Below are 12568 nucleotides of genomic sequence, written 5' to 3'. Positions count from 1 at the left end.
TTGGGTAATCTTTTACTCAACATCATAAAACATTCCTTAGAGGCTCAAATAGAAGCTGTAAATACTGCAGGTTCCCGGGCTCATGTTCACAGCTATTTGACATTTTCTCTAATCCACACAGCATCAAAAGCATACGTACAGGCTCGATTACATACATGCACTCACTTAAATCCTTTTTAAATGGTGCTGAAGGTTCTACAAGGTCTTTTAACTATACAAGGCCAAGACCTATTCACTTTTCATGAGTGATCATGATTGATTACAACTAATAGTTTCTCTTTGCCATCTTAAGAAGGATTTGTTGAACACCCCGTGATGAGAGTATGTCTTTGATCACAACTGTATATCCATGTCTGTGCAAATGTGCAGGGAGTATCACAAGCACCAGCACGAGTGTATCTGTGCTTGCTTCACAGGCACAGAAGTTAAGAGGCTGATGTGTCAGGGCACGTCAAAGCCAACAGTTAAGTTTAGATTAAACAAAAAAGAAAACAAATATCCTCCTCGCCCCTCTGCGAGGGACCACGAGGGTCAGCGTGGACTCAGCGTGCAGTTCTTAATTTCACGCTGAGCTGTCTGCAAAGCAAACAAACCGCCTGCTAGAAAAGTGAACCTGACATTCATGTTGTTTACTGCATTCATGTGAGAATGTAATGCAGTGTAATAAGAGTCCTTGGCCCTGTTCTTTTTAATCGGCAGCACTTTGTTTCTTTTTCATGGCTTTGACCCAAACGCAGTGGTCCCAGGAGCTGCTCGTGCTGTCAGGTGGTTGAAACTATGTGCACATATGGAACATCATCAGTGCCTTTCATATTAAATCCAATGTTTTTATACAGTGGATGTTAGAAACGCATACAGACATCTGTGGCTTTTAACTACATCCTTATTTGCCAATAGTTTTCTTACTTAATTATTTCTTAATTTTTTTAGTTACCCGAGTAATTCACGGGTTTAAAAAAAAAAAGTAAACAAACAGTGCAAACCCACCATCACAAAATTCTGAAGTTTCGATTTTCTTGTTATGTCCAAATGAGGTGGAGAAAGCTGTCAGCTGTTCTAAAAGTACTCACCTCAAAGGGTTTGAATTTCAAGCTAATCTTATGAATTTCTTTTAGAAATCCTTCATTTACACCAAACTCTAACCACTACATGGCCCATAAAATCTCATTTTTAATCTGTTTTGGAAATATACCCACAGCCTAACAGACAAACGGTCATTAAACCAGAGCACACAATAACAGGGTGGGTGGGAGGGGCAGATAAGTGCCCGAACGCCGATAAACTGCAGACAATGTGGACGGCCTTGACAACCACCAACAAAAGCACCAGAGACTCAAGATCATACCCATCGTTAAAAATACTATAGGTTTATAACACAAGTCAGAAAACATCAAAGAATTACAAATACAGTAAAGAGAACATAGGACGGACATACAGGTTCCCTTTACTCTGCATTCGTGTGTCCAGCCACACCCATCTTCAAACTCAAACCTTTATCTGGCTCTGAATTATTGTACACACCTGAGACCAGAGGCATTTCACACAAGAACCCTGGACAACATCTGGAAAAACAGGTCTGTGCTTTTGTATGAGGCTAACTTGAGTTATATTGCACAGTTACACACTACTAGACACTATTGCACTGACAAAAATCTGTCTCCAGACATGCAAACAAAACAAGAAAAAACCCCACAAAGTAATGCTATTGTGGTTACTGGGTGGAGATTTTGCATCACTGAGCTTGTGGTTAGATGGCAACAATCTATATGTCATAAATTACACACAATCAATCTTCCACAGTGCCGTTACTTCACTGGATGGTTATAACGATCATTTTTGCTTAATTCAAGTATCAAAATATAATGATTTTACTAGTAAACTCACTTCACACTTAAAATGACAACTTCGTGCATGATGATATTGCTTGTGGCGATCCTTCATTGTGACAAGATTAGTATTCCTAATAAAGATTTTCTAAAGGATTTGTCACTTAATCCTAATGGCATTTTCAAAAGACAACTCCTCAGGGGCAAAATGCAAGCCAATAAAATACACGAATTACAACATGTGAGAGTCTGTTGACAGAGTGCACGTGGATCTCCAGGAAATTCGCGGTTCACTTGTGTTTGTGTGCTTTCTAAATTTTGCCTGATGTCCAGTGTGCACTAAGCCAATTACACAAGAGCCACAAGCAAGGCCGTTTTACCATCACCTTTTCATTAAATTATAGAGGAACCAGTAATAGAAGTATGGCCTTTAACCATGTTCCATAAACTTATATGAGAGGTTTTAATTTACCAGTGAGTGTTCGGACTTATGTCTGTAGTAGTTAATTATCACAGAAGCAACTAGTTTCTTCTATAGGACGGCTGGGCTATGTAAAATAAGTGAGTGCAATCCTTGTCTCCTGAGATACCAGGATCTCCAGATATCCAGAAGCTCAGAGGAGAGCTACCTTTCCTTTGTGTCAAAGGCAGCCTGCTGAGGTGGCTGGAGCATCTAATCAGAATGTCTTATGGGTACCTTCCACTGTGGAGATTTTCCAGGCACACAGCCGACAGGAGACCTCAGTGTAGATCTAGAACTCACTAGAGAGATTATTAATCTCATCCGACCTGCGAGTACCTCAGAAATCTCCCACGGGAAACTGGAAAATGCTACTAGGGAAACAAATGTCTGCTTAACCTGCTGCCATCGCAACGTGGATAAGCGGAAGAAAATGTTGGGATGAGGATGAATATCATGTATAAATAAAAGTTAATGTTTCCTTTTATGTCTGCTGTTGCCATTTCCAGTATGTCATTAAAATTTGATCTCATCTAATAAGGTCACTTCATAGTCCATCTGAAATGTCACGTCATGTTGACACAAAAGGCTAGTGGGAATAACACACACACTCATTTCCTGTGTGTGTGTGAGTGTGTAACAGACACTGGTATCTATTCAAAACAGTCTTGACTATGACTTAACAGCCAAACTCTAAAATCAAAATGTAAATTCAGTGGTTTTGATTACGTGGAGCAAAACCCTGTGAAAAATCTGCGTGTGCGCTTCGAAGCTGCAGGATGCCATCGCTGTGGTAACTGATGCCGAGCTGCAGTGAGAGGAACTCGAGTTGCAGGCAGGGAGCCGGGTCACAGGAGAAGCAGGGGGTGCACAGGAAATTAAGCCTGCACATACTATAACCACGTTAAAGCCGTCCACCACAGCCTGAACATAGGCTCCTCAGTCACAGCGTGAAGGCTGACATGATAAAGGTAATACTCTGAGGTATGTTCAGACTCTGCAGTGTTTTTGCAGTATTTGCAAGAATGTCGACATAGCAAATATTAAATCATCCCTTACTGTTAAAAACAGTTTTAAAGAACATTTTTGAGGTTTTTTTATAACTGTCCAGCTTTCATACCAATAGTCATATAAAAACAAACAGATATCACGATTCAATATGTGTTAGCGGAAATAGATAACATCAACTCGCATAACAGCAGCTATCAGACCACAGATTATCATCTCCTGTAAATAACATTACTTGTGCTGCCTGTCTTGAATTAGCTGAAACCATAACAGAACAGCTAGGTATGCATTTCAGCTGTTTCCGTGAATCCCACTGTGAACCCCCACTCCAACCGACCCAAAGTACAGATACAGAAATGATATGGTTCTTCGTGACTACAGACAAATTTCACTAGGTTTTATGGAACAAATCGCTCACCACATCAAGGTGGACCGCAGCCCTGAAAGTTTCTCTGCATTTCCCAGAAAAGCAGATGTGAGAACCGAATGTTCAGCTTAGTCAGAGCAGACATTATACGGCCAGCTTCTGATATAAGAACAAAGAGGATAATGAGCATCGAGTGCCCTGCCACCTAGATGCTCTTTCTAGGAGACATTCTAGCATAAACCAAACAGTAGTGAGAATGCACCTGAAGGTTTTGTGTTACGTGTGGGGAAAGAGCAGCTTCAAAGAATGTCTAACCCTGATTTTCTCTACACTGGCTGAAGTTTGTGTGAAAAAAGCCTCTTTCCCAACAACCTACATGCAAATCCTGGCCCCTCCACATTGCATGACTAGGATGTCATCAAGGAGAAATGCAGTGACTAGCACTGAGTCTTACTCACAGCAGGCTAATCTACATAAAAGGCATGACATTTGAAAGTACTTGGTTTAACTTTCTGCTGAGATTCTTTCAAATTATGTCCTTAATTAAATTACACTGACTATCACATCTGCTTGGCAGAGCAATACTTATTTGACTTGACATTTTAATGTGGTTAAAAAAACAACAACAACAATACTCCAGTTAATTTATAAGTGTTTCTAATTGTGTTAAAAAGATGATTAACCTTAAGGTCAGACTGCTGTGTTTCTTTTGTTCCAGCATTCACTTCTGCACAGGTTTAGTCAAGTTCCCCCAAAAATCCGCAACAGTTATTTCAGGGCACTTTTTAGGATTAGGTGAAAATCATAGAAGGTTATAGATGGAAGCCCCAGCAATCCGTCCACCTCACATGAGCAAGCACTTAGCAAGAGCAGGGAGAAAAAATGAAACCTAACAGGAAGGTGGCCATCTGCCGAAACTAGCGGGGGCGAGAGAAAAAGATGCACAAATTTATTGCCCTTGCTAAATCTCATCAGCTTTTCAGCATATAAGACGACTTGTACAGATGTCATAAACAGATGTTTATCTGTTGTGTTACATCAGTTCTGCTCTGGCTCAAATTTTTAATCACAAGATGGCGTGATAAAGAGAAGAGATCAAAGTCTTTGAAATCTATTTTAATGTATGGTTATTTTTTCTGTCACAATAGAGGGAGAAATAAAGAAGAGCAAAAACAATAAGTACCGGTACTGGAATCAACTATGACTCATAACAGCAACGAGAGGCCGGAACATTTTCTCCACTGTAACCTTCAAACTGAAGACTTTAAACACACAAACTTCTCATATTGTCAAATTTACTTAAAGAAAATCTCTCTGCCAAGATTTCAACACTGTAAGCACCTAGATTTACAGTGTGTGTGTGTGTGTTTGTATGCACTGCAGTTTATTACCATAGCCTCCCACTTTGCCAGCCGAGCTCACTTCGATGAGCTGCAGATACATCTTGGCCAAATATCACACAGCACTATGCACCACTACAGCAACTCAGCAACTCAATTTCCAACACTCGATTAGAGCTAAATGAATTGTTACAGTGAAAGAGACAACATGCCGACAAAGTCCAATGACAGGATATTAATGATACTACAAGATTTAGACACAGTAAGCCAGTGTGTATGTGTGTGTGTGTCTGTGTCTTTGACCTTCAGATGAGAAGCCTGAGGAAGGAAAAATATACTGCAGCGGGAGATAGCGTCAGTGTTTGTAAATCGTCCTGAGAGCGAGTGTGAACACGTGAGCCTGTGTGTGTGTGTGAGGCAAAAGAGAGAAGTAAAACTGGGAAGTGTTATGGTATCTCAAAACACAAACCTGCCTAGCTTTCACCAGAGAACTTTCTGTCTGTCAAGTGATCAAGAGAACTACAACTACTTTGAGAAATAAACCTACTTATGGAACCTCACAACAACCTTCTGTTAGACAGATATAGCAAATGATTAAGACGACACTTTGATTAACTTGAACGAATACGTTTTTCAAGAAAAAGGGCATCTACCACTGAGAGACCATCTCTAGACAAAATACTTGACCCACATGCAGGAGTTGTGGTGCAGGTAGGATACATCTCAGGAATTCAACTTTCATTTACTCTTAAATTAAGCGATTTGATAAAGGGAAAGGTTTAAATAACCAGTGTCACACTTCTACTGAAAAGAGTTGAAAAAACGACCAGTCATATTTTTGAGAGCAAACTTAACCCCTGACTCTGTGGGTACAGATTCCCCTGACTTTGACTTGAAGATGCCAAAACACCAGCTTGACTACTGCATTTTTCAGCATGTGGCTTTCAGAGGTCTTATAAGCGAAAACATTGCTGGAGCTCTGATTACTTCATCGTCTCCTCCATGCACCTAAGAAGTGGATGAAGCTGTACCAGAAACACTTGCTGGCACCGCACACTGCTGAACCAAATCACAGGTTTCACTCCTGCGTTATCACACCATATCACCAGCACCAAGATTTCCACAAACCTTTTTTGAACTCCTCCAGCATGGCGTCCAGCTTGGTGTCGTGGAAGACGAAGTGGACCGGATGGTTGTAGAATTTGGTGATGGTCTTCAAGGTGGTGCAGTCGTCTGGGTCCACGAAGGCCAGATCCTTGACGAAGAGGATGTCCACGATGTTGGAGCGCTCGTCTTCGTACACGGGTATCCTGGTGTAGCCGCTCTCCATGATCTCGGACATGGTGTTGAAGTCCAACACGGCGTCGCTGTGGATCATGAAGCAGTTGTTGATTGGCGTCATGACATCCTCCACTGTTTTAGTCCGGAGCTCCAGCGCTCCTTGGATCATGTTCAGCTCCTCTTTCACCAGGTCATTGTAGGGCTCGGTGACTTTTAACATCTCCACTAGCTTCTCTCTGTTGTACACGGTGCCGATCTCCTGGCCCAGCACGCAGTCTAGGAGTTTGCTAATGGGCCAGGACAGAGGGAAAGTCAACAGCATGAACAGCTTGGTGAGGACGATGGTGTTCGCCCCGACTGCTAATCCGTGTCGGGAGCACAGAGCCTGGGGGACAATCTCGCCAAATATTACGATGCCGACAGTGGAGGCGACGACTGCTCCGACCCCGGACTTGGTGAGGTCGTCCAGGAGGATGGTGAGCGTAGTGTTGACCAGGACATTACCGAGCAGCAGTGAGCACAACAGGTAGTTGCCCTTCCTACGAATGGGCTCGATCTTCCGCGCGTACTTCTTCTCCTTCTCTGTGCCGCAGTTCTGCACGATGCGCAATTCCATCGGATCCAGCGCCATCAGTCCCAGGTTGAGCCCGCTGAACATACCGGACAGCACCAGCAGGAAGCAGATGAGGATAATCTGCAGCCAGATGGGCAGGAGGGACTTCTTCGCTTCCACCACGCGCAGCCTGCCGTCTTCTTCGTCCATCAGGTACCACTTCTGATCCCGGGCGTCCAGGACGCACAAGCCGAACACTTTCACCATCTCATTCTTACGGAGCTGCTTGATGCTGAGGGAGACTGTCCCTGAGGTGTTTTCGTCGTTTACCTTCATGGGTCCCCTAACATCAATATCATTCTGATCTTTGGGACAAGTCCTGTTTAACCATTTATCTGAGAAATCATCATCTTCTTTATTACTGACGAACAGTTTACCGAACCCGATGATATCCGAGCTGTTGGGGAACAAGTGGAGCCCGTAGACCCTTAAGGAGATGTCGCTCCCCTCGGTCACCTGAATATCTCCCCTTTCGGTGGTCTCGGCTGGCTTGTCGCTCTTCTCTAGCCTCATGCCGAGTATCCGCGTGGTTTCCCTCGAGTCTGAAACCGAAGCTTCAACCAGCCTCGTCGCAAAAACGTATGAAAACACGAATAAAGTTAACGTAAACCCCCAGCCACTTGAATCTATCGCCATGTTTGTTTCGCTCTCTGCCAACAGGCGAACTGACGTCACCTACTCGTTTCCAGAAGCCCGCCTCCAAATTTACATATAAATATCACCCAATCGGCAGCGTTTACGTCACTAAAACTTGGGCCGAGCCCTAGCAGTTTAATTTTTTTAAGGTCGACTGACAAAATTTCTTTTAAAGGTGGACCGTGTGGGAGCAGACGAAAATTAACGCGTGAATGATAAACATTCACGATAAACAAATTTTACATTTAAATTCACATTTTATGATATTTTCCCGCAACGATTTATATATATATATACAAACTTATTTATTGTGAAAAAAGATAAACAGTGTTACAAAGTAATTAACGTGGTCTTTAACTTCATTTTTATTGAAGAAAATACCAGTTAAGTTGTATATTTAGCTACTCTATGGCACAGAAAAACCCAAACTGAGTCATAAAAGTATCAACTGTCTTAATTGTGTTTACCCGTATGACATGTCGAATTAAAATACAAATGCTGAAGCAGTATCAAAATAAGTCGAATACAGAGAAATGTGTATAAAGTCAATGATTTAGTCTACAGAACCTTTGTAATCGCAGTATGCACAATGTGACAGTTAATGATATCAGTTTAACGAGATTAGAAGGGGTAAGTAGTGTCATTGATTTGAAATACAATGCATGTTAATGTTATCTACTGTCTCTAGTAATGCTATTAACACTCCTCTGTGTGCTGTGAGCTGTGCAAACTGAATATTTGAGGCAAGAAGAAAAACCTTGGGTCACAAGTGAATAGAATGCCAAACTAGACACACTCACCGGTGGGTAAGATACAACACCAAAGACAATGAAAGGATTAATCTCTGAAACACACATCAGAATCAGAATCAGAATCAGAAAGGGTTTTATTGCCAAATGTTGAGCGGGTTTACAACATTAGGAAATTGCTGCCTCTTAGCATTTTGAGAAAATAAATAAAACGTTTTAAAATTTAGTTTTTACACGTTTTTTTTAACGAAAAGATGCTGGTAAATAGAACCACGTGTGTAAATGTATTACTTTAATCTTGAATTACTTTTTTGTTGACATTGTATGTAAATGCAATTATTGAGGGCAGAGCACCATCTAGTGGTCAATCCGTGGTGAATGCAGCCTAACGTGCTGGTGTGAAAATAGTGAAGGAAATGAGAATGATTCTAATCTAATGATTCTAAGTAAAAATGAGGCTCCGAATTGTGTATATACATAATAAAGGCCTTCAGGCATGCAGCTACACCCATACAGGATCTAATTCAGTTCACTGGATGGATTTGTAAAATGTGAAAACTGCAGTGAAAGGATTAAATTCTCTGCATTTACTTGTAATTAGTGACAGAAAACTTTTTTTGTTTTCTCCGCTGAGATCAGGCTGGAAAATGTTTCTGGCCCATCTGACAGCTTATCTGAACCTGTTTTCAGGCTCTTTGCACTCCTTCTTTTCCCACCTTTAGGTCTTCTAGTTCTTGAACATCTTTTAAAACTGTTGCCTTCCTCCATCCTTCTGACAGTAACTTGTAGCCTTTTTTTCAACCTTTAATCAGATGTTGTTTGGATTAGTTTGTTTTCAGAGGATTGTATACTGATGCCTGTACACTATCACTCCATTTTATTTCCTCATGTTAACCTTAAACAAGTCTTGTTTTAGCAAAGATATGCATGATTTCCTGCATCTCACTGTAAGCTAAACTTGTCTTCAACAGAGAATCACATATTGCTCATTCATCCATGGAAATACTGCAAAGACACCTCTTCGGCTTTGTTACATTGAATATATTTGAGAAACAAAAAAAAAAAAACCAAACAAACCAAGATGTTCATTTCATTGTATGGTATTTATGTTTGCACGTAGAATTTAGAGGTGTTTAGTATATTCTAAATACATTTTCTTTTATTTGTTTTTTTGTTTAATTTGTGTGTACTTTTTTCTTATATCTGTTTTATTTTGGATCATACTCTAAACATAAAAAACAAAAGTTCTCCAGACATTAGAGGAAGCGATGAAGAAATAAAGTGTTTTGTCACCAATCCTTTTATAATCTTCTCCACTGTACGATGTGTAATGGTAACACAAATCTCTCTTTAGAGAAAAACCTGGAAGTACATGAAGAGCCACATTATTCATTTGATTAATTTAAACTTCCTTCAAATTTTTATTTAACTTACCTAGCCCTCCTCACGGGGTTGTGAAGAAGCTCGCACATGTTTCTGTTTCTATAATTCGAGGAACTGAACAACATAAACCTTTATTATTTATTCTTTCATTGTGTCAAGCTGAAAAATGTAGCTATTGTAAGGTCCATCATTTGCTTTCCTGATAGTATTAAAATTCTGACCATACACTGAACAAAGAACATGTTGGATTTACTTAATTCACTAGTGGACATTGGTTGCACAAATGATTTTCTTTGGCAGCAACTTAACCAACTGAGGTAAATTAACACTTAACTTTAAAACACAAGACAACTTGCAAGAAATAGCCAGTCTCCTTTTTCAGTGTACTTCTCTGCATTCATAACTCAAGGTTTCAATTTGTCACTCCACAATATGAGTCGCCACTGATTTTCAGTTGAGTTCTTGTATAATTTGGTGTACCCGGTCTTTTTTCCCCATTTCCCTTCCTTAGAAATAGCTTCTTCACAGCCACACTTCCACTGAGACCCCTTCTGATGATGCTACAGTGAACTGTACATGGATCAACTGAAGGCCTGATGCATCTCTCAGGTTCTGTAACTTGTCCTTGTTGGATTTTCTCCCTATTTCTCAAGGACCTGACTTACAGATTTCATCAGCTACTTTTAGCCCTGCCACTTCTTTAATATGCCCCTCACTTGTTTCATCAAATATTTTTCAAGGACACACAATGTTCTGTGAATAGCTATTTGGGAATCACCTTGTTGGTGTAAAAATACTAATGTATTCCTGTCAAACTATCTTTGGCATTTTGATCAGATTCAACTAAAGAAATGGGAACACATTTTGTCTTTTGTGGCAAGCTGCTAGTAAAAAAGTACCTAAAGAGACATTTAACCACTCAAATGTGTCCAAATGATTTATTTGAATGACGTGTTCACTCCTGGAAAAGAGTAAGAAGACAAAGAAGAATTAGAGGAAGACCATGACCAAAGTGGTTAAGAATTTCCCGGCTGCAGTCACTGACTGCTGATGCATTTTTATGTTTTTAATAATAATTTATGTGTGTAAAGTAAAGGCGAGCCATCTGAAAAGGATGATTACTGAAAACAAATGAAGAATAAAACATATGAAACTTTGAACATGAAGGTGCTTTTTAAAAATATGTTTTTAGCGACACCTTGTGGCCATGCACAATGCTGTTTTCAGCATTGTGCAAGGCGGTCTATGACGAGAAGTGACGTGAAAGCCTGAATTCCATAAAAAAGCCAAAATGTGAGAAGGTTGTTGCAGTAGAGATCTCAGTTCACAGAAGCACACACGAACACAACAGTGTTAATACGTTGTTAGATTACAATATATGGCAACATTTAATTTCTTTGTTTTATACATTCTTATAAAATGTTGTCCTCAACCTTTCCTACTGGTACATATACTCTATGCAGTCATCACTGTGGCACGTTTCACCTTTATAATAATCAATTACTGATGAAAATCATTTAGTTGCAGCTGCTGAACATTGCAACCTTTCTCTGAGTTTTCTGGAGTTGCGATAGACTTTATGCTTTAAGCAGTAGTGGTTTCCTCCTTTGGTATTCAGGAAACTGAAAGCTCAGACAGGGAGCTGTGAGAAATGCTGCAGAAACTTTCAACCAAACAAAACTGAGATGAAAAAGAAAGGAACATGTCAGTGGTGTAAAAACAAAAGGAAACAAAGCCGGAAATGCCAGTTTCAGGAAATGAAGGTGTAAGAAAGAAGAGACTTTGAGAAACTGTCAAGACATCCTGAAGATTTCAATAATGTACTAAAGAGATTTGTGCAGCAGCTAAAGAAAGTGAAAGACAATTTAACTACTCGGATAGCGTTTGCCATTTTTGCATTACATTTAGCACCAGTTTAACAAATACGAGTTTTCAAATAGAAAACCTGGTCAGCTTTTACTTTGTACAGCACCACAATGAAACATTCTTTACCACAGCTGCAGCAGAATAAAAGTAAAAGAACTGTTAAAGCTGGCAAATCTGGAATAAAAGCTGTATTTTAACAGTTAAATGTGTCACTGTTTTACTACAGGAGCTACACGTCAGATAAGTTTAGCAACCTGTGAGAAAACGTGCCTTTCCTTAAAAAGACAAACATTTAAAATGCATCTGACATGTTGTTCCTTATTGCCTATGTGGGTGCTTTTATCAAATATGATAAAATAAAAAGGTTTTTGTTTCTGCTCTAAAAGTTCAGTTTCACGTTTTCCTACTCTTCACTTTGTATCATAGTAAATAAACAGAAGGAGATATTTGAATCTTCATCTCAGGCCGTGAAGCTCCACCCACCTGCTGTTCAAACCTTGTGTTTGCAAGTTGCAGCAAGTCAGAGTGTTGGCTTAAACGGAAAGCAGTCTGGAGCAGCCAGGTGATAAATAAGGATTATTTTGAACTTTGAATCAGGCAAAGATACTCCACACATCAAGAATAAAAACAGGTCTGGAAATGAGCGTCACGGGTGTGCAGATTAAAGAGGCTAGTCCTCCCACCACTTCCTTCTTGAACTTTAACTGAACTCTCCTTCAGTTAAAGTTATTCAAACCCCTTTAGCATTTGAAAGGTGTCAGCTGAGGTTTGGGGAGATTATTCTTAGCATTTATTTTTACATAGTATATCTCAATAAAGATTAAACTGAGAGCACTCATCCTTAAAGAAAAGAATCAGTTGCGACCACTTAAACAAGCTACTGCAGCCAGTGAGTGTGATTCTTATAAAACAGCATTAAAGAGACGTGTTGTTTCTTTCTTTCTTTTTTGACTTCTAAACACTGATATAAAATAACATTTTTGGATATATATTTGTTTTTTCTTTGAAAGATGAATTTCATTTGAGTTTTGGTTCTTAC

General features: G+C 39.9%; 1 protein-coding gene across 2 annotated transcripts in view; it reads right to left on the bottom strand.

The window, feature by feature from the left end:
• Nucleotides 1–7577, bottom strand: part of LOC120745792 (metal transporter CNNM4) — a 50891-nt gene extending 43314 nt beyond the window's left edge. For both annotated transcript variants that reach the window (XM_040050948.1, XM_040050949.1), the window contains exon 1: nucleotides 6130–7577. In XM_040050948.1, coding sequence (XP_039906882.1) covers nucleotides 6130–7531 — 1402 coding nt within the window. In that variant the 5' untranslated portion in view covers nucleotides 7532–7577. The remainder of the gene's footprint in view (nucleotides 1–6129) is intronic.
• Between the last annotated feature and the right edge of the window lie 4991 nt (nucleotides 7578–12568).

Source organism: Simochromis diagramma, unplaced genomic scaffold, assembly GCF_900408965.1.
Source record: "Simochromis diagramma unplaced genomic scaffold, fSimDia1.1 OVJJ01000131.1, whole genome shotgun sequence".
NCBI classification, from domain to species: domain Eukaryota; kingdom Metazoa; phylum Chordata; class Actinopteri; order Cichliformes; family Cichlidae; genus Simochromis; species Simochromis diagramma.
Note: the sequence above shows the minus strand (reverse complement) of the source record. Positions and strands in the feature narration are given on the sequence as shown.